This window comes from Thamnophis sirtalis, unplaced genomic scaffold (assembly GCF_051295495.1).
Source record: "Thamnophis sirtalis isolate CommonGarterSnake01/CBP01778 unplaced genomic scaffold, rThaSir2_p1.2 scaffold_11, whole genome shotgun sequence".
Lineage (NCBI taxonomy): Eukaryota > Metazoa > Chordata > Lepidosauria > Squamata > Natricidae > Thamnophis > Thamnophis sirtalis.
The window spans coordinates 47773833-47801740 of record NW_028261391.1 but is presented as its reverse complement, the minus strand read 5'-3'; the positions used below and the strand labels follow the sequence as shown (position 1 = coordinate 47801740).

The following is a 27908-nucleotide window of genomic DNA, read 5'->3' as shown; positions in this document are numbered from 1 at the left end:
AATGAGCTGTCCCCAGAGCTTCATATAATCCCTGATCTCCGGTCCTTCCGACGCGCCCTAAAAAGTTGGCTTTTCCTGCAAGCCAGCCTGGCCTGAACAAAACAAATCAAATTATTGATTACTGTTAATTTTAATTTGAATTCTTTTAAAAAAATGTGTCATTGTCAATTTTAATTGGGTTTGGGATATCCTGTTTAATTTCTTCTTAAGTTTTGTATTATATGTTTCTTTTAATGTTGTACACCGCCCTGAATCCTTGGGAGAAGGGCGGCATATAAATCGAATAAACCTAAACCTAAACCTCTTCTTTTCTTTTTAATGGGGAGTTAGATTTAAGGCACAAATAGATAACTGAAACAATATAATATGTCTTTAAAGATATTTTGTCATTCTGCTTGGGGAGAAATGTGGTATTTAGATTCAGTTGCGTGTCTTTTGCTGTTTCTCTATAAAATTATTAACCCAAAGGTGTTTTGTTTCAGCACCAATACCTAATGTGTGTGTGTGTGTGTGCGTGCGTGCGTGCATGCGTGCGTGCGTGCGTGCGCCTCCAAATCAGTGTTGATTTCTGGCAACTGCTTAGAACAGTCCTTGCAGTTTTCTTGGCAAGATTGTGGGGAATGGTTTGCCATTGTCTCCTTCCCAAGGCTGAGAGAGAGATTAGCCTAAGGTTACTCAACTGACTTTGGGGCTAAGTTAGGACTAAAATTCATAGTTGCCTGGTTTCTAGCCTGGTACCTTAATGACTATATAAAACTGTCTCTTGTACTTAATGCACAATAAGAAAACTTGTCCGTACAAGTTATTGCTTTTTTTAGTTTGCTGATTTCATTGGATTTTTGATTCATACAATTTCTCTTTTTCTTTCCAGGATGGGTTACTTATACTTCACTATGGACTGATTCTTAGTGGAGATTCCACATTTTCAAAAGTCTCTTAAATTTTCAGAAGATATTTGAGAGAACATGAGAGAACTGCAGCAAAAAAGAGGGCCATTTTATTTAAATGAATTTAAAGAAATGCACTGTGTTTGCGCTGCATAATAATTAAGGAAGTGATTTAAAGCATTTGAGAAAAACAAACAACTGTACCAGTAAGTAAGCTGTAAATACTTCAGTGCTCTTGTATCATCAGCGCCGAGCTCAGGGAAGAAGCAGCATATCAACGTAAGAGAATTCATTCTAAATATGTAGGTCTTGCGGCATTCATGACTAATCCATGAGCAGTGTTGTACTTGAAACTACAATTTATCCAAAAGTCTTTAAGTATATTTGCAGTACTGTTCTCAGGGTTGATCTCTTGAACCACAATGTCTTATTGGGAAATACATGCATTATTCATAGGGGCATTTGAATTTTATTTTAGTCGTTAGTTTAGAAATAAAACGACTTTCAGATTTTTCCCTATAGATAAATTGGGCTAATCACCCTTTACAAATTGCAAGCATTTCTATCTCATGCCTTATATGAAAAATATTGAAATACATAATATACCAAATATTAGAACAGGAAAAGAAATAAATCTATGTTGTGTATAGATCATCACTGGTTGAATAGCAATGTAAATGTAAAGGTAGATGAGACAATGAATTGGGCTGCATTGGAACAGGTGTTCCACTGTTGTTTGTACCTCCAAGGTCAGTGGGAAAATAAATGGACTATATGCTTTCCAAATATTTACAACAGTAAACTTGTTCCTCAGGTAGTAAATGTGCACTTAAATGATAAATAGGGAGCTGGATGAATAGTAGCAATAACAACCAGAATAATGGTCTTATTAAAAATATTAATTTGATTAGTTTACAGCTAATAGATTAAAATGAAAAAAATGAAATACATCAGATATCAGAAAAAAAGGCATAGAAGCACTCAGCACAAGAAAGATATGGCAAGATTATTGAAAAGCAGTGAGAAATTGTTAACAATTATTTTGACTGGGTTTGGCATGGGATTGTATTGCCTCTGACTTTTTTAAAAAAATTATAAACTAATTTTAGTTGCAACAACATAAGCTTTCTGGAACAAATGGGTGAAATACAAATATTAAATCTTTGCTTCCCCCATACAACAACCCAAATTCTTAAAGAGTGAAATATTACAGTGTTCGTTACTTTTTTTAAGTTGATCAAGTAAATAAATTAGTTAATGGTTACCTCAGTTTGTAAAAATATCAATATTGCAAAATTTGTTATAAGCAGACTATTGAAATTGGAATTAATGCAGAATAATAGGCTTTTCTGACAGAAAACATAGCATAACTTTTGTAGTGAGAAATCTGTATTGCCAAGTAGAAATATTTCTGGAGTGCCAACTAGGGATGCTGCATTACATATATTTGAATATCTAAGTAGGCACAGTCAGGAAGCTAATTTAAGTTTTCAATCTGCTACCAGACCTTATTTTTACTTTGTTGCAAAGATTGTTATGGACTCATGAGAGGATTGTCACAAATGAAGCATTAAGTTCATGGAGAGAAGTATGGAGTGCTTCCCCCCCCCCTTAATAATCAACATATTTCTTACGGATACATAATGTACCCACAAATGTTCAAGCTTTGGTTGAGCAGTATAGTGGTCAAGTTCTGGTCATTATCAAATTCAGTTTGAGTTTCTGCATGTATTATTTATAGATCTGAAATTTGTACAGAACATGTTAATTATAAAAATCAAGAAAAAATGAACAGAAAAACTAATGCATTGCATGGGTATTTCATTTAAAGAAAACAAGTGAGGCATTTCAGAGGGAAGTGGTATGGAGAAAACAATTGAGCACTTTTTTTTCTTGTAAAGCTAGAGTTAGCAATAGCAATAGCAATTAGACATATACTGCTTCATAGGGCTTTCAGCCCTCTCTAAGCAGTTTACAGAGTCAGCATATTGCCCCCAACAACAATCCGGGTCCTCATGACCATGCACTTAGCTATACCCAATTAAGAATAGCTCCAAGAAACAAGAGGCTTGCCTTTATATTGCATATGGTAAACTTTAAGAATTCACTGTCTAAGAGGTACACCACTCGTATAGATGGGTTTCTGTTAGCCTTTTCTGTATCTTCAGAATCAGAGAGAGTATGTTGCAGAGTATTGCAAGAAAGCAATCGTTCCAAAATCTGCATTTGGGCTTTATTGAGACACCTTTCATCCTTCAGGACTTTTTCTTTCTTTATACTTGGAGCACTTTCAGTAATCAGTCTAAACCAAAACGTTTTTCACATTATACATTGATTATTGGGATGGGATGCATAAAAACAAGAGCGATCAAGTCTGTCTGCTGGTGCAGTTTTCAGAATTTATATGTACCGTATATTGCATATATTGCACATCACACAGTATTTTGGAAGGCTCTATTATTTCTCTCTTGAAGAGGAGTCTGCATTCCAAACTGATATTTGAATAAACTATTCAAATATTGGAAATGCCCTACTTATTTCATTAAAAAATGAAGCTCCACGGTGGAATATGAATTTCCCCCCAAATTCATTAACTCGATTGCAAAGGATATAGAAGTTCATTATATCTGTAAATCATATGTGCAGTGTTAGATGAGCTTATTTGTAGTGTTCTCTTTTGTTTTTCCCCTTCATCTATATATTATTCTGCATGAAAAAATACCTCCCCAAGTTATCATTCCAAATTTTGCCTTATCAGGTAAATATAAAATATTTTATTACATCTTGGTTATTCAACATTTGGAATTTTATCACAATGTTGAAGCACATTATGATGTTGATATATATTTTATGTGCTATTATCACAATTGTAACACATGTAGGGGATCATGTTGATACCAATACATTTCACATTCATTTTTCCCTCTAATAAGTATAATCTTTATTGTCATTGTACTTAAATACAACAAAATTGGTTTTAGCTTCACTGGTGCAAAATTATAACAGAAATGAAAACAGAAAGAAAAAGAAAAAAACTAGAGTGTGCATGGAGTGATTGTGGTTGTATTTAAAAGTCTCACAGCCCAAAGATAGAAACTATCTTTAAACCTGTTTGTTCAGCTGGCTATACTTTGATGCCTTCTGTCTGATGGTAGAAGTGCAAAGAGACATTGACCAATCATCTCTTGAGTATCTTCCTTACTCTGCTAAAGCAGCGAGATCTGGCGATGTCATCCAGTAGTGTCAGAGGGCAACCAATGGTTTCTTGTGCCAAATTGATCACTCTCTGTAGTGCCTTCCTGTCCGCAGCTGTTAAACCAGCATACCATACTGTCATACAATATGTGAGGACACTTTCTATGGTGGACCAATAGAAAGAGGTCATCAGCCATTGTTCCACTTGATTTTTTTGCAGGACTCTTAAGGAAATAAAGTCTCTGTTGGGCCTTTCCAATCACCAGAGACGTGTTGTTTTTCCAGGTGAGATCTTGACTAATAAGCACTCCCAAGAATTTAAAGAGGAAACCTTCTCCACACAGCCCCCCTTGATATACAGTGGGACAGGTTCCTCTCTCTGCTTCCAGAAATCTAGCACCATCTCCTTTGTCTTACTAGTATTCAATCCATAAGATTGAGACATTTCCAACATATTATCACAAGAATTACTTAGAATCCTTTTATATCCATGCTTCGCATATTCTTAAACATTTTTCAGAAGTTTCTTCCAAGATCAAAATAATGATGGCCATTCTGCCCCCACCGCCATTCTGTGGCATTCGTCTTCCAGTTGTAAGATTAAATACATGCATATATAAATATATAAATTCATCTTACAGGGTCATTATGAAAGCAGTGTGGAATATGGAAATCTTACACATGGTTATAACTGAAAGCATTTTATGGTTTCATTCTTTCACTTTTAGTCATTGGTCCTTTCCATACAAATAAACTTAGATATTTATTGGCTTTAATATTCTTAATACCAAAGTTTAGATTCACAATATCACAAATGACAAACAGGCTGCCTAAAGTGGTACATTTTTTATTATTAATTTGTGCCTTAGAGAAGAAAAGTGTATTAGTTCGAGGGACACAAGATAGGACAAGGATTTGTATTATGAAACTTTGTGACAGGATGAATCAGTGCAAAGACATCAAATAATACAGTCTTGAATTTCTGCAGAAAGCAATTTAGTTGCTGGCAATTTTAAGGCATTCAAATAAAATCTAATAGTGTATTCTATATAAAACTTGGCACATGTTCAGATAGAGATACATAGTGAAGTTAAATTCTGATAGGAGATAGAAATCCGATTTATCAGAATTATCAAATTTGTTTAGATAATTTTATGTTGGTCTCTTCCAACCAAGTTGATTCTCGTGTCATTTGCTGCAGAAACATGAACTGAATCTGCTACTTCTTGGAAATATAAGAATTTTTATTTATCTGATTTCAGCACCATTTGTTTATTTAAAAAAAATGTTTTTGTGTGTGTTGTGCATGTATATGGTTTTCAGTTATGATTGGCAAGGCTGAACAATTACATGCACCTTAACCAGTCAGAGCAAAATTGGAAGAACCACCAAAATTCACTAGTGCATTTTATTTGTGCAATAGTGAATGTGTGTAAGAAAATACATTTAGGAAAAGTCCCTCTCTTATTTAAGAAACCATATCTCAATAACTTATATAGAAGCCATATTGTTTTCCATAATACAGAAATAAGCAGTTGGCATAAATCTACATTTTTTTCTAATGATTAACTAACACATACATCCCTGTTTTAGGTTGTAGATTGTGCCTTATAGAAACAGCAACAATTGCTACTTTTGAATCAGCATTTGTACTGTGCTTCTAGACAATATAGGAATACATTCCTTTAGCTTTGTTTTATATAAAGCTAACTTCTAAAACGTGTGTTTCTTTTCATTTTTTAATAGCTGGCACTATTGAATCTAAGCAACAACAACTTTTAAAATTGCTGGCTACTAATATGGCACAAGGTAAAATGGACATTGCAGTGAATTGTTAAGACAATCACAGAGATGGTCAAAAACATGCATTCAACTAACACTTAACCAGGATCCTAAGATTCCTAATTATTTGACTATAGCATGTAGATTTTTTTAAGATGGGCATACTGAAAATAGTTGTGAGTAACCTTAGAGATAAAAAATGTATTATGTGTCTCTTGACAATGTGCTAATAGGATTTCTTTATGCAGTGATACAGCAAGTTTATGATTGGGATGTTCCTCTTCCTAAACCTTGTTCGCATTTTCTACCTAACATTCCTAGATAATTTTGTATTTCCTTGTAACGTGCATAGACCACAAAGTGAAATAAATATTTGAATTTTTTACACCTCTGTGGTCCAGAATGACTAAAATGGAGTAAAGTTCATTATCTGGAAATTAAATAATTGAATTAATCTGTTAGTTTCTTTATTTCACAAGGCAGACAATAAGGATTAATCTTAATTTCACTGATGGGAATCAGTTGCTAGATTTTGCCCAACTGGAAAGTTGTGCTCAGCAGAAATCAATCAGAAACATAAGTTAGTAAGAATATATGTGTGTGCGTGTGTGTTAGCACGTGTTTTAATTCAGCAATTGGGAGACGTCTGCCTTACAGCAATACAATTGGCGAATAAGATTTACTGGAGTATTTCTAAATTAATATTTGAGCCTCTGTGTTTCTGATAGTATTGAACATAATGCTCCTGTTGAAATAATCTATGAAACATTAGAAAATTAAATTGATGTGAGCTGGGTAAGTACCTTAATTCAGGTATAGGCAATTTAAAGACTTAAGCTATATTCTTACCCCTTGTGTGTATATTTAAGGTCATTGATTACATTTTTTGATTGTCAGTGCTTCCTTCTTCCAAGTTTGTTCTTTCAGTTTTTTTAGTGGATGTTATGGTTTCCTCTATCATTTCAGCAAAGGGGTCTCCTACCTGGCTTGATGAAATTTTTGAGGCTAATTTAGCTTCCTCTTTCTCATCTTTCTTAAAATAGAAAGAGGACATTTTAGAGCTGCTGGCTACAGATGAACTAAAGAGCCTGGGTTGGAAAGAGTAAGTAGGATTGGAAATGGGATTCAGAGATGAGATGTTCATGCTTGAAGTACTAAAACGTGTCTCCTCACCCTCCAACAGCTTCCTGCAAATACAACAAAAAAGATTTGTATTAATAATGGAAATTGAGGATTTTCAGACACACTTACATACACAGAGACACAGTAAACAGTGCCTGTTTTATGCAATAAGAACAAATTACCCTTAACAAAATAATCATATTCCCTGACTGTAAATGCAAAATTATGGCAAAGCATCCAAGGAAATAGGATCAAGCTATTAGGGCAACATAAATTTGATCGTGGCACGACAAAACCGTGGTCCACTAAAGCGCGCCCTATTAAAGCGCGTCGCTGACGTCATCAGCAGCGCAACAACAACGACCGTGGAGAAAAAAGGGCACTTTAAAAAGCGCTTTTAAAGCAAGCCGATTCACGTAAAGGTAAGGGTTAGGGTTAGGTTAAGGTTTAGGGTTAGGTTTAGGGTTACGTTAAGCGTTAGGGTTAGGTTAAGGGTTAGCGTTAGGTTAAGGGTTAGGTTTAGGGTTAGGTTTGGGGGGGTTAGGTTTAGGTTTATGCGTTAATTTTAGCTTTACCGCTCACAGCATGCTTTTTTCGTCGCGCTGTGATGACGTCAGGTACGCGGTTTCGTCGAGCGCGCTTTAGTCCACCGCAGTTTTTTGGTGGAACCAATTTGATCACCAATTTTGGGCATTTTCAAAATAGTAAGCATTACAATTCTAAGTAGATACTGAGAATCAAATCCTGGTTACCTGTATGCTGCTATCTCTATATCCAAGGCCATTTTGACATTCAGTAAATCTTGGTATTCTCTCAGATGCCGAGCCATTTCACTCTTTGTGTCTCTCAAATCACTTTCTAATTGGCTAATTGTATCCTGTAAATTCAGAGGGTTCAACATTAACATTTAACATTTCAAGGCCAAAGACTGCTAGTTTAATTCCTTTTTATCAGAAGCAAGAAAAAAACTGAAGTTTTGCTAATTTGTTGCAGAAAACACATAATTATTGGAAAATGAATTAAATCACAGCAATACAATTAATTAGAATCTTTTTTGTTTCAAACACCGTAAAATTATAGAAATATAGCCTTCAATACTGAGCAAATAAAATAGGTATAAAATAGATATTCCTATAAATCTACTAGGATAGAAATGCCATTTTATTATTTTTTTAAACCAATTAAACCAGTTTTCAGTTTTTGAATAAAACTCCCAGAACTCCTAATTTCTTGCTATATTGATTGGTCTAATAGGAACATTCTCTCCAATTGCTATATTAGAATAAGATTAAATAAAAATAATTATGGCAGCTCAATAGGCAATGATCATGTATTGTCTGTATTTGTTTCATTTAGTAATGTTTTTAAGGACTAGAATAAATAGTAAAGCAAGAGTAATATATTTGATGAATTCATGATGTTTCTAAGTTGTGTTCTACTGATATAAAACTATGAAATAATATTAATTTAATATGATTTCTGATGTGATTATTTTTATTTGATTCAATTATTCCAATTTTAGTTTAATGCTTTTAAATTACATTTTATTGAGAAAAAATAAGCAGGCAAGTTACAGATTTATATAAATTAGGCAAAAGCGAAAACCTCTATTCTGCAAGCCCCGAACTGATGGAAATTGAGACTGTGGATGTATATTAACCTTATTTGATGGTGTACACAATCACACATATACAGAGAATGGGCAAAAGATTATTGGCAGTTTTCAGGATAATCTCTCTGCACATATGCTTATATATCAAATAAAAACAAAATATATATTCAGGCTTGAAACCAAGAAAGGAAACATAATGCACTATCATTCGAGTCAGAAATATTGTACATGAATGTATTTCAAAATGTCATGCAGCATGTTTAATTCACCACTATAAAAATATATAAATTTGCATGTTTATATCCCATATGTAAGTAAGATACCATATATTTATAATTAATACTTGATCTTACAAAATCTTTTCATGGGTGTTTTAAGGCCATTCTATTAACAATGATCTAACCCTGAAATCTCACTGGATAGACTTGCTATAAAAAACACTGAATGACATTGGAGAATGCCCCTCTCCTCCCTCCCATCTCTCTTAGGTTTGGAAGCTGTAGTACAGGTGGAATATGATGAAACAGATTGACTCCAGGTTGGCAAAGGAGTGTGACAAGTTTATATACTCTCTGTGACTCAAAGTACAGTATACGCTTAATGTGCTTTAAAAGAAACTGGATTAAATGAAAAATAAGAGTGGAAAATGAGAGCAAGAAACAGCAATAATCTGTGCTCTGTTGATCACATAACTCTGCTAGCTAAAATGCAAGGATCTGCAAGTGAAATTGTGGGCATGGTGAAAAAAAGGAGCCAAATTAAATATAAAAATACCAAACTAATGACATCATGTACAAAAAGCAGCCTTGGGATTGATAATGAAGCTATCAAAGTAATGGACAGTTTGGATCAATCTTGTTAGTGATGGACATTTTTAGGATCAACTATGAACAGTAAAGGAAAAAGCACTCAAGAAATGCATTTTACATTAGCACTCAGTAGTATGCATAAACTATAATGTATATTTGATCCCTAAACTACATAGGAACAATTATTTTAAACATTGTTTAAGGCAAAAGGTTGTTCCATCTGCTTGATAATTTTGGTTTTCCCTTTTTTCACATTCTTTATAGTTATGTCCTTTTGAGGTATGGTGAAGTAAACAATATGCACCATATTGTAAGTATAATCACAATGCAAAATAGTATAAGAGCAGTACAATATTGCAGATTTATTTTTGTTCTCTAATTGATAGTTTATAATTTTTCTTTTTTATAGCAAAGGCACATTGTTCTCATTGAGTTAATTATCACAAATCCATTTGTTCAGTTTTGCCAGTTTTGTGAAATTATATATTCCAATGCATTTGCCAATTTAATTTCTAATGCCCCATTTTGAAATATTCTTCTGGAATGCTTTATGTAGGTTTTTTATTGTTATTTCATAATCCACATCAATAAGGCTGACCACTTTTCAGCTTACTTCTGTATTCAGATTGTTTATGAACATATGAAAATCCACTGCTCCTATTATAGATTTTAGTAATAGAGTATTGCTTTTCCTTCTGTGCTAAAGGTAATTTTTTTATTCCTATTCTACATTTTACATTTCTTGAATAGTTTAGACGACAGATTGACTTCTGTGATTTATTGCTATACAGGTAGTCCTCGACTTACAACAACTGAGCCCAAAATTTATGTTAAATGAGACATTTGTTAAGTGAGTTTTGCCCCATTTTACAACCTTTCTCACCACAGTTGTTAAGTGAATCACTGTAGTTCTTAAATTAGTAACCCAGTTGTTAAGTGAATATGGTTACCCCATTGACTTTGCTGATCAGAAGGTCACAAAAGGGGAACATGTGACCATGGGACACTGCTAGTGTCATATATATGAGCCAGTTATCAAGCATCTGCATTTTGATCACATGACTATAGGGATGCTGCAAAGATTGTAACACTGAAAAACGGCCATAAGTCACTTTTTCAGTGCCATTATAACTTTGAACAGTCACTAAATGAATTATTGTAAGTCAAGGACTACCTGTATTGCCTTCATGACTAATATATTTATGTAATAAGTTATAATAAACTGAATAAATGCATTCTGATATCCAGAAGGAAACAATTTAGAAAGTAACTGTAGTTCAAATTACTCTGAAGAAATCATCTACTCTCCTAACATGTTTTTTAAAAATGGGTGGATATGCAGCTACTTAATTTTCAATGCAATTGTCCATCAGTTCTATATTGGCATGGCTCCTAAGTGCTTTTTGTAAACAATGCTAATTCAAAAACTATCAATTATAGTATCTATATTTCAAAAAACGTAAAGTCCATATTTTCTGATATGAATTAAATGAATTCAAATTATAATGTATCTGCTACAATACATCTGAAAAGCATCATCACTTTCATTTCATAAGGCTATTTTTCATCTGGAAACCCATTCCACGTAAAACAATAATTGTATTAAACATATTTCGGCAGTATTGAAAGTATAGTAAACGTACAGCAGCAATGGACTTGAGTTTGCAATATTCTTTCAGAGATGTCCAGCTGAGACAAATACTTTCTGTGATAAATGAGTACTTCTGAATGTAATTACACATTTTATTTCAATTGTGTCTTTTTGTTATCCCTATTTTAGCTACCTTTTCTGATTTTACAGCTTACCATCTTTATAATTTTATTAGGGTTAGAGTTTTATTAGTTTCACAGTAATTAACTGTGTAGCATGTTTAATTTATATATAGTAAAAATCTAAGCACAAATTATTAACTGTGAATAATTAGCCTAGGATTAGTTAAGTAATGCATAGTTATGTCTATTGAACATTCTGGAAAATGAATGGCTGGTTTGAACGAATTTTGAGCAGGATCCCTACAAAGTAAAACGTTTCATTCCTGTTGGTACACAAGCACAATTCTAGAGGTGCAGTAAACCAATTGACTACATTCAGCACCCGGAGAGCAGCGTGAACGTAAAGAAAGAGTCAGTGGTGCCTATAAAGCATTATTCAAAGGCAAGAGATGCTCACAGCAGACATCCCGGTGCAACCCTTCCTGTGATTTTTGTCACTGAACACTGATTGCTTACAACAATCATTAAGCCAGCTAGAACGGCCAATGATAATGGATAAGGGAAAGCATAACACGGAGGTCCCCAAACTTGGCAACTTTAAGACTTGTGGACTTCAACTCCCAGAATTCTCCAGCCAGCTCTGGCTGGAGAATTCTGGGAGTTGAATTCCACAAGTGTTAAAGTTGTCATGTTTGGGGACCCCTGCATAACTCAAAGCATCTGACAGGCATTAGGAAAGGTAAAAGCGACCCTACAGCTGTTTGCTGTAAATTTAACAACCGTTCTGCTGAATGTTTTAACGTATTGGATTTTTAACTTGCCGAGGTTATTTAGAAGACAAAAATGCGGTAATCGCACATGTGAAGAGGCTTGAAAAACGTAGCTGGCCCAAATCTGCGTTAGGGGCAGCACGATATCACCATGCGGTACTTTGCGAGGCAAGAAGTGTGCTCACGCGGGCGGTCCTCACCTGCAAGCCGAGTGCCTCGGCGTTATACCGCTCCTCCATCTCATTTAGCTGCCGCTCCAGGGATTCGTTGGCTCCGCGCAGGCTCTCCACCTCCAAAGTGCGGGCTTGCAGCTGGCGGCGGTACTCGCCGATCTCCTCGCGGCTGGCTCGGATGGCCTCGTTGTTGCGCGCCGCCTGCTCGCTGAGGTTGGCGAACTTAGCGCGGTACCACTCGTCGGCTGCCTGCAGGTTCTTGGCGGACAAGGATTCGTATTGCGAGCGTAGCTCCTTCAGCGCCGCAGTCAGATCGGCCTTGGCGTCCGGCTCGACGGCAGTCAATTGGGTTGGCTGCAAGGAGACGCTGAGCTCGGCCACCTCCTCGGCGTGGACCTTGCGCAGGAAGGCCAGCTCGTCGAGCAGCGCTTCCACCTTCTTCTCCAGAGCCATGCGCGCCAAGGTGGCGCCATCCACCTCCCGCTGCTGCGCGCGCAACGCCTGCTCGGCCTCCGCCTTGGCTCGCGCCTCCTCCTCGCAGTGCGCCCGTAAGAGCTGCACTTCCTCGGCCAGCCGCTCCCTTTCGAGCGCCCCCTGCGCCCGGGCAGCCTCCGTCTCGTCCAGTTGGGCCCTCAGTTCGCGGAGCTCGCTCTGGAAGAGCTCGGCCAGGCCGCTGGGCTCGGCGTGACGCTGCCGCAGTGCACTCAGCTCGGTCTCCAGGAGGCGATTGTGCTGCTCCAGCTGCCTCACTTTCTCGATGTAGCCGGCGAAGCGGTCGTTGAGTCCCTGCAGCTGCTCCTTCTCATTGGTGCGGGTCAGCCGAAATTCGTCATTCACCGCCGCTGCCTGACTGAGATCCAAGGTGTCTGCCTGCGCCAAGCGGTACGAGACGGCGCGGTTGCTACAGCGGGATACCGACTGAGACCGGTAACTGCTGGCTGCGGCCGAACTGCCAAGACGGGAGGAGTAGCGGGGCGGCTCCCCGAATATCTTCCTGTAAGAAGAGGCCAAATAGTGGGAATCCGAAGAGAAATTCATCCTGGAACTTGTGGAGGGCTGCACGCGACGTCCCGGTCTTATATGGAGAGGCGGATCGCCGGTTCCGCTGCAGAAAGGCGGAGGACGTACATTTCTAGGGCGCGGCCAAGGGAAGGAGATTGGTTTTGGGGAAAAGGGCGGGGACGATAATGGGGTGGCGCCAGGATGTTAGGCGTCAATGACAATCTCGATCTTAAACACGTTTGCTTTGACTGCAAACTCTAGGGATGCTAAAGTTTGGCCAGCTTTGGAAGGGAGAAAGTGATTTGGGGTGGGACGGGACAGCTGACAGGAGACACTTAAAAGAATGTAGTCATCGTTGGATTGTTAACTTAAGGTGGTGGTTGACGTGTGTGCCTTCAGGACACAGGGGCAGATAAGTGTAAAGATTAAGTAGTGTTAGGCCAGGTCGGAGGCCGAGAGGTTCTTGGGGCTCTCATCAGAATAAACGAGAGCCACCTAATTGGCATTTAGTATTCCATTAAATAAAAGCCAAGAAGGCAGAAACGGAAAGCGACAGCTGGAGAATAAAAGACAGCTGGTTGCAGAGTTAGTAAAAAGAATGGGTGGAAGACCGAACAATTTCATGTTTGTGGCGCTGCTTTCACTCCCTACTCTTGCTGCACGCATTCCCGGTTGATTTTAACAGACTAGAAGAAATGCTAATGGAGCTGTCCATTTTGCCGCAGTGCTGATGTCGTTCCCTCTCAGCTACCCCTGGCGGATGAAAAGAGCTAGCGCAGTCTCTTTTCGCTTTTACGTTCAGAATCCGTAATAATACAAAGGAACAGTTCTTTTTAGAAATCTGTGTCTATTTTATACTGAATTCCAGCAGTAATACTGGTGTTAGGAGCAAGGGCTTTGTTTTATGTTGCTTGAATACTGCAATACAAAATGGAACGAGCATATGTACCAAAGACAAATTCCTTGTGTGTCCCCAATCGCACTTGGCCAATAAAGAATTCTATATCAATAAATATCGATTCTATATCAATTCTCTATCAATAAAGAAATTAAAGAAAACTGATTGTGTTTTTAATTGCAGATTAATACTTCATATAAGTTGCCTACTTTTTAAAATATTAGTGTGTGTGTATATATTATTTATTTTATTATCAAAATTTATATGCTGCCCAATCCCGAAGGACTCCGGGCAGCTTACAAAAAAGAGAGAAAAAAAGAGAAAAAAAAGACAGTTTAAAATCGCAACACCACATACATTCATTCTAATTGGGGCTGGACCTCAACAATGAGGTCAACAGCCCCAGGCCTGCCGGAACAGCCAGGTTTTTACAGCTTTCCTGAAGGCCATGAGAGTGGGTATGGTCCGGATCTCTGGGGGTAGCTGATTCCAAAGAGTCGGAGCAGCCACAGAGAAGGCTTTCCTCCAGAGGCCCGCCAGTCGACACTGTCTGGCTGACGGCATCTGAAGGAGGCCCAATCTGTGGGATCTTACTGGCCGCTGGGAGGTATGTGGCAGTAGGCGGTCTCGAAGTTTCGCTGGCCCTAAGCCATGTAGGGCTTTAAAGGTAATAACCAACACCTTGAATTGCGTCCGGAGACCAATTGGTAGCCAGTGCAGCTCACGGAGGACAGGTATAACATGGGTGTACCTCGGTGCACCCAATATTGCTCATGCAGCCGCATTCTGGACTAACTGCAGTCTCCAAATGCTTTTCAAGGGTAGCCCCATGTAGAGCGCATTGCAATAATCCAGCCTTGAGGTGACAAGGGCATGAATAAGCGTTTGAAGTGCCTCCCGATCCAAATAGGGCCGCAATTGGTGCACCAGACGAATCTGGGCAAAGGCCCCCATGGTCACAGCCGATAGATGATGTTCCAGTTTCAGCTGCGAATCCAGGAGGACCCCCAAATTGCGGACTCTCTCTGAGGGGCGTAAATTTTCACCCCCCAGGGTTAAGGATGGACTGTCTAAGGCTAAGCTGTCCTTTGGGGGCAGCATCCAAAGCCACTCAGTCTTATCGGGATTGAGCACAAGTTTGTTCACCCCCATCCAGATCCTAACAGCCTCCAGGCATTGGCACATCACGTCCGCTGCTACACTGACACGGGGCAGAAAGATACAGTTGAGTATCATCTGCGTATTGGTGGTACTTTACCCCGTGCTGTCGCATGATCTCACCCAGCGGCTTCATGTAGATGTTAAATAGGAGGGGGGACAAGACCGAACCCTGTGGCACACCACATTTGAAGGGCCTAGGGTCGACCTTTGCCCCCCGACCAACACCAACTGCGAACTGTCAGAAAGGTAAGAGGAGAACCACCGTAAAACGGTGCCTCTCCCACCTCCCCTAGGCATCGCAGAAGGATACCATGTTCGATGGTATCGAAGGCCGCTGAGAGGTCAAGAAGCACCAGGATAGAGGAATGTCCTCTATGCCTGGCCCGCCAGAGATCATCAGTCAGGGTGACCAAAGCGGTTTCCGTGCTGTACCCAGGCCTGAAACCGGACTGAAAGGAGTCTAGATAATCCGTTTCATTCAAGGTCCGTCGGAGTTGAAGCACCACCACCTTCTCAACAACCTTCCCCAAAAAAGGAAGGTTGGAGACAGGATGATAGTTTTTCAAGATAGCTGGGTCCAGGGAAGGCTTCTTGAGGAGGGGTCTTACTACTGCTTCCTTTAATGGTTGTGGGAAAGACCCCTCCTGCAAAGATGCGTTAGTAATTGTCTGGAGCCAGCCTCGTATCACCTCTCTGCTGGTTGAAACCAGCCAGGAGGGGCACGGGTCCAATAAACAGGCGAAGGCACTCAGCGCTCCCATGGCCTTGTCCACTTCCTCAGGGGTGACAAATTCAAACTCATCCCAGAAAATCCGATTAAGACTAACCCTTGGCATCTCGGCTGGTACTGCCCAAGCGGAGTCCAGGTCTGTCCGAATCTGAGTGATTTTATCCGACAGAAACTGAACGAACCCCTCAGCTCTTCCCTGCAGGGGTTCCCCCGCCTCCTCATCTTTCAGGAGGGAGCGGGTCACCCTAAACAGGGCAGCTGGGTGAGATTCCGCGGATGCAATAAGAGCGGAAAAATGCGTACATTTTGCTGCCCGTATCGCCACTAGGTAAGTCCTGATAAAGGCTCTTAATAGTGATCAATCAGATTCAGAGTTACTAGCCCTCCAACGTCGCTCTAGGCATCTCTTTTGGCGCTTCATCTCCCAGAGTTCCTCGGTAAACCAAGGTGCCCTCCTGGATCCACTGCCGCGGAGTAGCCTCAAAGGCGCAATCTGATTCAGTGCTTCAGCCACTGCAACATTCCAGGCAGCGACCAAAGACTCAGTCGGATTGCGGACAAGGGAGTCAGGTATCTCTCCAAGCTCCCTCTGAAATCCCTCCGGGTTCATCAGGCGCCTGGGGCAGAGCCACTTAATCGGCTCCACCTCCCTGCAATGGGGGAGTAGCGTCCTGAAGTCAAGCCTCAGCAAGGAGTGATCTGACCATGACAAGAGCGAGGTCTCTATTCCCCTTAACTCGAGATCACATCTCCACTGCCCCGAGAGAAATACAAGGTCAAGCGTGTGTCCTGCTCTATGAGTTGGACCCTGAACTACCTGGGTCAAGTCCATGGTTGTCATGGAAGCCATGAACTCCTGTGCCCCATCTGAGTGTTCACCAAGAGACGGCAGATTAAAGTCCCCCAGTACCATTAGTCTGGGGAACTCCACCGCCAACCCAGCTACTGCCTCTAGCAGCACAGAAAGGACTGTCGTGACGCAGCTGGGAGGTAGGTACGTCAACAGCAAGCCCAATTCAACCCCTAGGTCCAACTTCAAGAGGAGAGACTCACACACCACAATCTCTGGAGCAGGGATCCTGCGAGGAACTAACGACCTTCGGACGATAACTGCTACTCCCCCACTCCTTTTCTGGTGTCGTGGTTGGTGGAGCACCTGGAACCCATCTGGGCACATTTCTGAGAGGGGGACTCCTCCCTCTTGGCCCAGCCAGGTTTCGGTTATACATGCCAGGTCTGCCTCCTCGTCTAATATTAAATCCTGGACGAGGGGAGCTTTGTTCACAACCAACCTGGCATTTAGCAGCAACAACCTGAGACCAGGGTGCTGAACTCCTCTGCCACAAGGTCCTTGAGTTGAGCCTGAGGGGCCGGAACAAGGAATCGCTGTAATGTAGCGAGTCCTTCTTCCCCGGTAATGGCTAGCCCTACAGCTCCCGTCATATCTACCCCTCCCAGTCATAACCAAAATGCTCCAACATTCCCCCATCCCCATAGACCCCTTCCCCTCCCCAATGGCCCCCATTCTTCCCAGCAGGCCACGCGTACCATTCACTCCAGGACGGGAGGCGAGTCTGGGCCCCCATCCACTTCTGCTTCTGCACTTAGTGGAGGGGATTCCAGGTCGCACTCCCGATCCTATCATACTCACCAATCAAACACACTCTTCAGACACACCCCACAATAGTTATTAAAATACAATAATACAATAATTAAATTAAAAGTGGGCACATTCTCTCTCACATTCATATGCTCATACACCCAACAAACCAGCTAAAAAATGCAGTTCCTAAATCCGCAGGGAAGGCGCTCAGCGCGAGTCCGAGGCAGCTGGAGCTGGTAGTAGTTTGGGGGGGGGGAATTCCTCGTTCTTCTCCCCTGCGGGGCCTGGCAGTAGTGTAGGAAGTCTGAGGTGGCTGGGGCAGCTGGCGATAGTTGTGGGGGGCAGGCTCCCCGTCCTCCTCGTCCTTGTCCTCTCTCTCTGCGGGGGCCATGTGTCACAGAGCAGCATGTAAAGCAGTTGGTATAGCAAAGGTTCCCCATGGCCTGGCATGCTTGGCTGGCCCCATATACCCCCTTTCCACACTCGATACAAATACCAAAATACTCTTTGCGCACGTGCAGGTCCAGCTCCTTCTCCAGCTCCAGCATCAGCGCCTCCAGCTGCTGCCCCATCCAATTCATTCCTTTTTCTGTCCCACCACGCCGGGGCTGTTATTTGTCTTCTACCACGGCATGCCGGTGTAGGCCGGTTCCTCTGGCGCACCCGGAGGCCTCCCCGAAGGCCCGTTCCCCAAAGCCGGCCAGTCGCTTTCACATATACATATACACATACACATACACATACACACACACACACACACACACATATAAGGAGAGGAACTCTGTGGCTTAATGGTTAACACATCTGCCTAAGATGCAATACAGCACAGGTTCCAATCCTAGTAAGGGTATGGCTAGTGTGTGTGTGTGTGTGTGTGTGTGTGTGTGTGTGTGTGTGTGTGTGTGTGTGTTATATGCAGGTCTTGGCGTATTCGGGTCTTTTCCCGTGTAAGATTGAGAGTCTCTTGGTGACGTTTCAACGAGGTCCCACTTGCCATCTTCAGGCTGGTGTGAGCAAAGCATGATCAGAGCTGCCGTCTTTCTATAAATATTGGTGAGGTGTGTGTGGAGTGCTGGCTTTGTTGCTGTAAGCGGGTTGGTTGACTGTGTTGTTACATCTTGATTAGTTGATGGAGTTGATGTATGCAGATTAGTTGGTTGTGCCCATTAGTCATTTGTGTTGTAACGACCTGCGTAATGGGCTGTGTGATGACATCCTGAGCTCTAGTGTAGTGATATCCTGAGTCCTGTGCTGCAACATCCTGGGAGGTTGGCTGCGTTGTAACATCCTGAGCCTTTGCGTTGTAACCTCCTGAGGTCTGTGATGTAATGTCCTGAGCAGATGGCTGTGATGTAACATCCTGGACTTTGGTTTGGCTCCGAGTTTGCGGTCTGGCCATGTGTTCATGGCGTGTGTCAATTTGCTTTGTGTAGGGGTTGGAAGGGGGGGTGCAGCAGTTGGTGATGCTGCCATGGTTTGGCTTTCGGATGGTGGTTGCATTTCATCTATGGGATGGGTTTGGGTTTGGTGAGGGTGATTGGTGGTGGTGTCCTATGTTGTTCTGGGTCCGGTGTCGGTTTTCGTGGCTGGGACTCATTTGTTGACTAGGGCTATTTTCCAGATGTCTGGAAGGTGGGAGATATCATCACGTTTATTCATGTTGTGGGGGTGTTTCTCTATTTCGATGGCTTCCATAATTAATCTCTTGTTGAAGTGTTCAGTTTTTGAGATTAATTTGGTTCCTTCAAAATCAGTTTCATGTCCTGTTGCTTTAAGGTGCTGGAAAAGGGAGGAAGATTTTTCTTCTTTTCTGACTGCATTCTTGTGTTCTGCGATGCATGCATTTATTCTCCTATTAGTTTGTCCAAGGTATGTGGCTGGGCAGATTTTGCATGGTATTTCATAGACTCCTTGGTTTTCTAGCTGGATCTTGTCTCTGGGGTTTCTTAAGATTTTGGCTATTTTTTGGTCAGTGCCGAAGGCTGTCATGATATTGTGTTTGTGGAGAATTTTGCTGACATCTGTGATGCCTTTGATGTAAGGGAGGAGGGCAATGCTGTTGTCCTGTTCTGTGTCTCAGTTCTTGGGGGGGTGTCTCCTTTTGGATTGGGTTGGTAATTGTGTTTCTTTGGAATCCGTTGGAAATTAATACGTTTGTGAGAGTGTGTAATTCAGTTTTCAGGTGGTCTTTGTCGTCTAGGCGTTTGATTCTGGAGATGAGGGTTTTGGCTATGGAGTTGATCTGTGCAGGGTGGTGATGGGATTGTGTGTTTACGTAGCAGTTGGTGTGTGCTTTTTTCCGGTAGATGGTGTGTCCTAGGGAGCCAATCGTTTTTTTGTAGATTAGAACGTCCAGAAAGGGAAGTTGGTTGTTAGCTTCTTTTTCCATAGTAAATTGTATTTTGGGGTGTAGACTGTTGAGAAGTGTGAGGAAGTTGTCCAGTTTTTCTGTGTGGCCAAATCATGAAAGTGTCATCACATATCTAAGCCAGAGTTTGTGTTTGTGTTCAGATTTATCTAAGGCATTGGTTTCAAAATGTTCCATGTATAGGTTAGTGATGATGGGTGAGAGAGGTGATCCCATAGGTGCTCCTTCTATCTGTTTGTATCTTTGTCCATTGTGGATGAAGTATGTGTTGGTTAGGCAGTGGTTGGTTAGGCAGTGGATGTGCTTAGGGGGATTGTATTTGTTTTGGATAGCTGTCAAGGCTTCTTTAATAGGCACTTGGGTGAAGAGGGATATGAGAAAACCTACAACCCAGCGACCTACTTGTGAGCTTCAATGTCATTGAAATAGAGAAACACCCCCACAACATGAATAAACGTGATGATACTTCCCGCCTACAAGACATCTGGAAACCAGCCCTAGTCAACAAATGAGCCCCACCCACCACCCAGGCCGTTACAACACAAAACAACAACAGACACACAGCCAGCACCAATCAGCACCAATTTACCAATCGTGATACAACCACACAGCCAATCAATCCACTTACTGAAACAACGGCAGCACTTCACACCCCCCCACCAAGATTTATAGAAAGACGGCAGCTCCAAACACACTTTAAGCCAAAAACACCAGCCTGAAGATGGCGAGTGAGACCTCGCCAAAACGTTGCCAAGACAATCTCAATCTTACATGGGAAAAGACCTGAATACAACAAAACAGCATACCTACACCCGTGAAAATCTACGAACACACACACACACACACACACACACACATATCTATATAAAATTTATAGCTCTTTTCATGCCTCTTTATAGATTTTCTTTTTTTAAATTGTGTGCCAAATCCATTACACTAAAATCCAATTAAGTACAAACTGAATCTGTTGCACTATCTTGCTTCTGCACCATGGTCTCATATCCCTTGTTTTTAGCTTCCATGATGATTAAATAGAATACTATTCAGAACATGATAGTCTGTTATGTATAACTGTCTTTAAATCTTCCTTTATAAAATTAATTACTTCATCTAATAAAAGATGGAGTAGAACAATGTTTTTTCTAATGTATTTATCATTTGTTTGCTTATCTTCTTACCAAAGGCACCTAGAAACAAATGTCTGCAACCTACAGAATTCTGTTTTGCCTTTAGATTAGATGAGTACTATCTCAGCTGTATATGACCACCAGAATTCCATTTCCAGTCATTCATTTCCCAGAACTGGCAAAATGGAAAATTAGAGGTTGGGGTTTTTTTTAATTCTAGAGAGAATTTGAGGCAGAATGGATGCTCCCTTTTGATTATGATTTTTCCTTAAGCCCTCACCAAACTAGAAAATGACCAAAGATGCCAGCTCTACCCAATCCATGGATGTCACAACAACATTGGCTTCTGAGGGTCTCAGTCAGGGCACAAACATAAACTTTGCTCTTAAGATGAGAGGTTGTCCAGCACTGTCCTAAAGGGCTTAGTTCAGCAAAATGTTCTTTTAGACATTTCAGGGACAGTTTGACATAGAGGAGATGGCATTGATCTAAATTCACTGAGGCATAAATCACCATCACCAAATCCAATTTCTCCAGAAAGAAATTTTTGCAAATGACGCACAACCAAAACTGAACAGGGATACCTTTTGATTTTCCATAAGCAATGCTAAGTCTAAAAACATTTCCAAAATTTTCTTCACAAAATATGCTAAGCGATACTTTGCCGTGTCAGGATTTATTATATAAACCACAATACATCTGGCTTACAAGTTACAGTGGTTGGGTTCATACTAAGGCAAAAACAAGAAAATTATATTAGGAATTAATATTTCTGAACCCAGTTTGACATCAGAAAGCAGAGCAGCCCATTCAGTACATATACCTTTTCTAGCCGGCGCAAAGGACTTCCCAAGACTTGCTTTGCAGCAATCCAGACTCATTCCCTCCCTCTTGCAGCCTGCCCCATTTGCGCCGGCTAGAAAAGGTCTTCAATCACTCCCTCTTCTTGCAGCACGCCCCAATGCGAAAAACGCCGAGATCGGCGCACTTGGGGCTGCTGCTGCTGCGACGTCCAGGGAGGCTCAGCTGGTCTGAGTAGGCAGGGCAGGGGTAACACGGTGCCCAGCTCAGGTGCTCCGAGCAGAGGGGGAGCCGCCCCCTCTGCCAGCGCTGGGCAGCAAAGCTTAACATCGACACCTGCCCCCTCCTCCGCCGCTGTGCTTTTGAGGAGCCATCGGGCCTTTTTTCCTGCTCCTGCCCCTCCGCCGCCTTCCTACTGGCTCCCGTGGCCTCAAGCAACATGGCGTTTCCCTGGAGCGCTCGGCCTCCTTCTCTGGGCAGAGTTGGAGCCTCTCCTCTTCCTCCCAACGGAGGGGCACCCTAAAAAAAAAAAAGGAGCCAAGCCGTTCCAGAGATGTGAAGGGAAGCTCCAGGCGAGAAAGCGGCTTTCAAAGCTCCGTCGAGCCCCGTGTGTGGATTTGTTTATTATTTGCTCGGGGATCCGGGCCACCTGTTCCTCCCGGGGCAGCCCGAGCCTTTGAGCGGCGAGCGGAGATTTCTCCCGAAATGGCGCTGCTGCTCGGTTCCACCACAAAACCGTGTTCGACTAAACCGCGCTCGACTAAACCGCGTAGCTGACGTCATCAACAGCGCGACAATAGCGCGGAGACAGAAGCACGCTGTAAACGCTAAACCTAAAATTAACCCCTAAACCTAAACCTAACCCCCTAAACCTAATCCTAAACCTAACCCTAAATCTAACCCTTAACCTAACCCTAAACCTAACCCTAAACCTAACCCTTAACCTAACCCTAAACCTAATCCTAACCCTTAACCTAACCCTAACCCTAACCCTTAACCTAACCCTAAACCTAACCCTAACTCTTAACCTAACCCTAAAGCTAACCCTAAAGCTAACCCTAAACCTAACCCTTACCTTAAGTTGAATCGGCTTGCTTTCAAAGCGCTATTTAAAGCGCCCTTCTTTCTCCGCGCTCGCTGTTGTCGCCATGTTGATGACATCAGCGACGCGGTTTAATCGGGCGCGGCTTAGTCGAGCGCGGTTTTGTCGTGCCACGCTGCTGCTCCCCTTTGGCACTTCGCTCTGGGAGAGAAATGGAGCGCGACAGACTTTCCAGCGCGGATCAGAAGCTGATCCGGGAGAGCTGGCAGAAAGTGAGCAACAGCCCCCTGGAGCACAGTGTCATCCTGTTCACCAGGTAGGGCAAGATAGGTTGCCAGACCAGAGGGCGCAGGTGAGAACTCTTGAACGAGAGAGAGAGGGGTGGGGTGGGGGTTGTGGTCGCCTGGTCAAGTTTGAGGCTGGGCGTTTTAAACATCGGAAGTAGCCCACCATCCTCAGCGAACTTAATTCAAAGCTAGGAAGGTACATTCCGCCAGGAATGTACCCTTGTGGATTGACCAGCCGCTGACTTGGGGCTAAAGCCTTGGTTTCCTTCCCATTTCCCTTCTTTAACCTAACCCCTCCCTCCCCCACCTCTAAATGCCTTTTCAGGGCATCTGCTCCCTGCTCAGTGCCAATCCAGACTCCCTTCCTCCCTCTTGCAGCCCACCTCATTTGCGCCGGCTAGAAAGGTCTTCACTCACTCACCCTTCTTGTAGCACGCTGCTGCTGCGATGTCCAGAGAGGCTCAGCTGGTCTGAGTAACATGAGGGATCGCCCTCATGTTACTAGTCTTCCCGGATGGGCTCTTTTGTTCAGCCTGTAATTAAGGTTCTTTGTTATGTCTTAGTCTTAGAAGATCACCTGGTTAAAAAGAAGGAAGAGGCTCCCCTGGTCCGGAGCCCATCTGCATGTTGGGAGGGAGGGAGAGACACACAGAAAGACAGACAGAGACACAGAGAGACACACACACACAGAGTGAGTGATTAAGTGAGTGAGTGAGTGACAGAAGAAGGGAGGGGAGAGAGATTGAGAGATAGAGAGGGAGGGAGGGAGAGAGACAGAGAGAGACACACACAGAGTGAGTGATTAAGTGAGTGAGTGAGAGACAGACACACACACACACACATACACACAGAGTGACAAGAGAGAGAGGAAGGGAGGGGAGAGAGATAGAGTGAGAGGGAGGGAGAGAGCTTTCAATTTGTAGGGATATAACCTGGCTGTTTTTGCCTGCTCTCAAAAAGATGAGCAGGGTTGAACCTGGCTAATAATTGGAGGGGAATCCACCTGGGAATCTCAGTACTGTATATTTAATAGGAAAATATTAAAAATTGTCCAAAAGCAACAATGACAATTTCCATACTACTGCTAAGAAAATTACGACACATCAATAAAATTATAGGAGCTGAGTTTAACTCAAGAGAAACTTTTCTAAAGGTAGACAGTTATATAACAATTCCACAATTCTGAAAGAACAAGCTTGTTCTATATGAAATTTAATGCTACAGCAGAATGAAGTAACACTGAAGATAAGTGCAGGTAGTTCTCAATGCACGACCACAATTGAGCCCAAAATTTATGTTGTTAAGTGAGAAATTTATTGAGTTTTGCCCCATTTTATAATTTTTCTTGCCACATTTGTTAAGTGAAAAAAAAATTTTTTTAATCACCCCCCCCCCCCGGTCAAAGGTGTCCCTCTTTACCAATCTGAAAATCTGGTCACCTTAGGGATATCCAATCACTTTAGTTCCACTGTGCAGTCCAGTTCTTTCTCATGTTGCTTTCAGATATTCTACTAGAACAAAGGTCATTCCACATTCATTCATTATGGTACTTCACTCACTCACTTCTTCTTTTTTCCCTTTGCACTAACTAGAATGCCTGTTGGGGCCCCGGTAGTGTGATCAACTTCGTTGCAAGTATAAGGAAGCAATAAATGAAGAAAGGACCCAAATTTTCTGTACGTGTGAACCCTAACAAGAGTGACTCCCCTCATCTCCCTTGTTTATATCCTAGAAGATGGTCATTCAAAGGGACATGCTATTTTCAGGACATATAATCATGTTTTCTTATTTATTATTGCTCTCCTTTTAATATTTATGTTATGGGTTTTAAGTTTGTTTTCAAGTGGTTTGATTTCAATTTTCATTTCAATAAATCTTAGAATAAGCAATGCAATTCATTTCTCCTCTCTCAACGTACTTTTTACACTGAACAAACATGAGAACGTGGGGAAAAACCCAGTGTTGCTACCTTAAATGGCCTATATATATCTAGAATTATTTTGCTATATCTTTCACTTTCCTTCAAATAAATATTACAAATAATAACTCTGAGAAACCTATTTTTAGGATATCTGTTTTCAGTCCTTATTGCTGAGAATTTGCTGTTTTCACCATCCAACAAGTTGGCCCCCTCTGAAGCTCTTAACCAATTTAGATACATTTGCTGTACTTCTCCAAGTAGTGATATCCAAGCACTCAGCAAATCATTTCTAAAATAAAATGAGGCTCATCCACAAAAACCAAAGAAACAACTACCCCATTTACAAACCTTGAGCCTGTTTTCTATCTAAAGTGCAAGTGAACAAACATTTGCAACTATACAGTTTTGAAGGGTCATTGTAATTGGCTACCAGAATGTTCCTTTTTGAGAGGCCCTAACTATTCTCCCTTTTACAGTGTGAAATTGTCTGTTGGAGAGCAATAGGCCTGAAATTAGCTATATTGTGTGCTAGTACCTTCTGGGGAGCAAACACCAAGAAAAAGAGAATAAATTGGCCCAGAGAGTCCATAAAGAAAGGTGCTGCACCATTATTATCTTTCTGTCTGCTTGCCTTCTCTGCCATTTGGATAGCAGTTTCCTCTAAGGATAGGATAAGCTAAGATAAAATGGATGGGGATATTCAAAATAATGTTTCAAATATGCAAAGAAACAATTTTTTAGGGGAGAGTACAAGTGGTACAGGAATTACCAGCCTGGTTTATTATTTGCACTAAATCATTGCTTAAGCACAATTTATTAAGTAAATCATAACGTCTGGGTTGACACAAAATGCTGAGCCATAACCAAAATAAACCCTATCATCATGGCTTAATGGGGATCCAAATCCACCTAAGCTACTATTTCTCAAGACTTAATCCAGGGGATATAGGCTAATAAACTGATGGGGGAAAAATCAACATCCAGCTTACTAATCAATCAACATCAGTGGCCCTGATATCAGATATGCTGAATTGAGGATTATCCCATTTACCAATTAAATGGATTAAAACTGTAAGCTACAGAACAAAACCAAAAGGTTTAAATAAAAGAAATATAAAACTAAATCTTAAATGGAAGAATTTTTAATCAAATGTGATAAAGAAAGGATAGTCTAAATCAGACCTTAGCATTTTACAGCCACAAGGTCACATCTGGCCCTTGGGCTGTCCCTGCCAGCCCGTGTAAGAAATAAGAAATCAAGTGTAAATATGTGTCGACCATTCATGCAGTACAATTGAATTGCTTTTATTTTGAAAGTGACTTTTTTTTCCAATTTACATATGTGCGTGTGTGCATGCCCTTGCATTTTCACAGGCCCATTTGTCCTGTCCTCAACAACAGTCTCAGTTTCTCATCTGGCCCCTTGGGGAAATTAATTGCCCACCCTTGGTCTGAACTGCTTTGATAACGTGAATCACTAAATGAGGTACAAATATTGAACTAAATGATGCAAAAGATTGGATTCAAAAGTGGCCTGACTAAAGTAAGGTATGTGATGTATAATCAAAGAAACATGAATCATCTTATCAGAATATTATAGAGAATATTTGCCTCAAACCAGAGGTCTACTCACCTCTCTGGCTTCATACACAATGCTATGACATGGCTTCTTAAATAAATATAATAGCTACTTTTCCTCAAAGTCAAAACCATACAAACTGCCTTAGAGCTTAATACAGTGATGGCGAACCTTTTTTGGCTCGCATGCCAAAAGTGGGGGGAGTGCAGGGGGGGCGTGTGCCACACCCATAATGCAATGCGCGACCCCAGCATGCATGCGCACATAACAAGCACTCCCTCCCATTTTTTGCATGCTTTTTTCGCCCTCTCCAGGCTCCAGAGGCTTTATAGGAGCCTCGGGAGGGCGAAAACAGCCTCCCCCCCTGGAGGCCCTCGGGAGGCTTCAGGAGCTTCCTGAAGCCTCCAGAGCGCTAAAAAATGGCCCTATGGGCAAATTGTAAGTTCAGGAATGGACCTCCGGTTTGCTCATAGGGCCAGTTTTAGCCCTCCGGAGACTTTGCCCGTAGGGGTGGTTTTTTGTGCTCCGGAGGCTTCAGGGTAGCTCCTGAAGCCTCCAGAGAATGTCATGGAGGGCGTGGGAGGCTGTTTTTGCCCTCCTCAGGCTTCTATAAAACCTCTGGAGCCTGGGGAGGGCAAAAAATGGCCTCAAAAAAAGGCTGAAGTCAGTTAACAGGGCAATGCCTCACATGCCTTGAAAAATGGCTCTGCGTGCCACCTGTGGCACGCGTGCCATAAGTTCGCCATCCTGGGCTTAATATGACACATAGGTATGTATTATTGCCTGATTTGGGCTAATTACTTCTCCCCAAAAGTCTATGTCTTTAAAAGTGAATGGATAAAAGATAGACTCGCTTGAATACTCTGACTCCTGATAGTTGTATGTGTGTGTGTGTCTATATATATTCTGTTAGCAATAATAAAGTGATTTCTGTTATCTTTTTCAGGATGTTTTTCAGCTTTCCTGTCCTACAACCCTGATATTTCCTGGCAGTCTCCTACCCAGCTATTAAACAACTAAGCCTGCATAGTTTTTAAGAATCTACTACATTCGGCTAGGTGTTGTTTATGAGACAAACATGGATATTATACTGGGTTCCCTAGCATAATATGAAAAAAATATGCTAATTTGATCAATATTAATAGGAGAAAGAGAGGGAGATCCTACTAATACAGAATAGGGGATGGGTAAAGAACTGGGCTCTGGAAACAAAGAATGCAATCACTCTATCACTAATATGACAAAATATCTTTCAAACTAAAAACACTTAGTACAATTGATTAAGACACATACATACATACATACATACATACATACATACATACA

The 27908-nt window shown here is 41.6% G+C and overlaps 2 protein-coding genes across 3 annotated transcripts in view; one reads left to right on the top strand and one right to left on the bottom strand.

The window, feature by feature from the left end:
* The window catches only part of PCGF6 (polycomb group ring finger 6), a 57530-nt gene extending 29904 nt beyond the window's left edge, over window positions 1-27626 (top strand). Inside the window, exons 10-11 of one of the 2 annotated variants that reach the window (XR_015698059.1) lie at window positions 872-1166; window positions 27529-27626. Coding sequence is in view for 1 of the 2 variants with exons in the window: in XM_087725774.1 (XP_087581900.1) it covers window positions 872-940 (69 nt within the window). In the remaining variant the exon portion in view is untranslated. Of the gene's footprint in view, window positions 1-871; window positions 8463-27528 lie in introns of those variants that run through there. The other variant, XM_087725774.1, reaches the window with a different exon arrangement.
* Window positions 6742-13480, bottom strand: INA (internexin neuronal intermediate filament protein alpha). The gene is made up of 3 exons (XM_014069503.2): window positions 12091-13480; window positions 7739-7863; window positions 6742-7051 (listed from the first exon to the last, which is right to left on the bottom strand). The coding sequence occupies exons 1-3, from the start codon at window positions 13099-13101 to the stop codon at window positions 6742-6744; spliced, it is 1446 nt and encodes a 481-aa protein (XP_013924978.1). The 5' UTR covers window positions 13102-13480.
* Window positions 27627-27908: the final 282 nt, after the last annotated feature.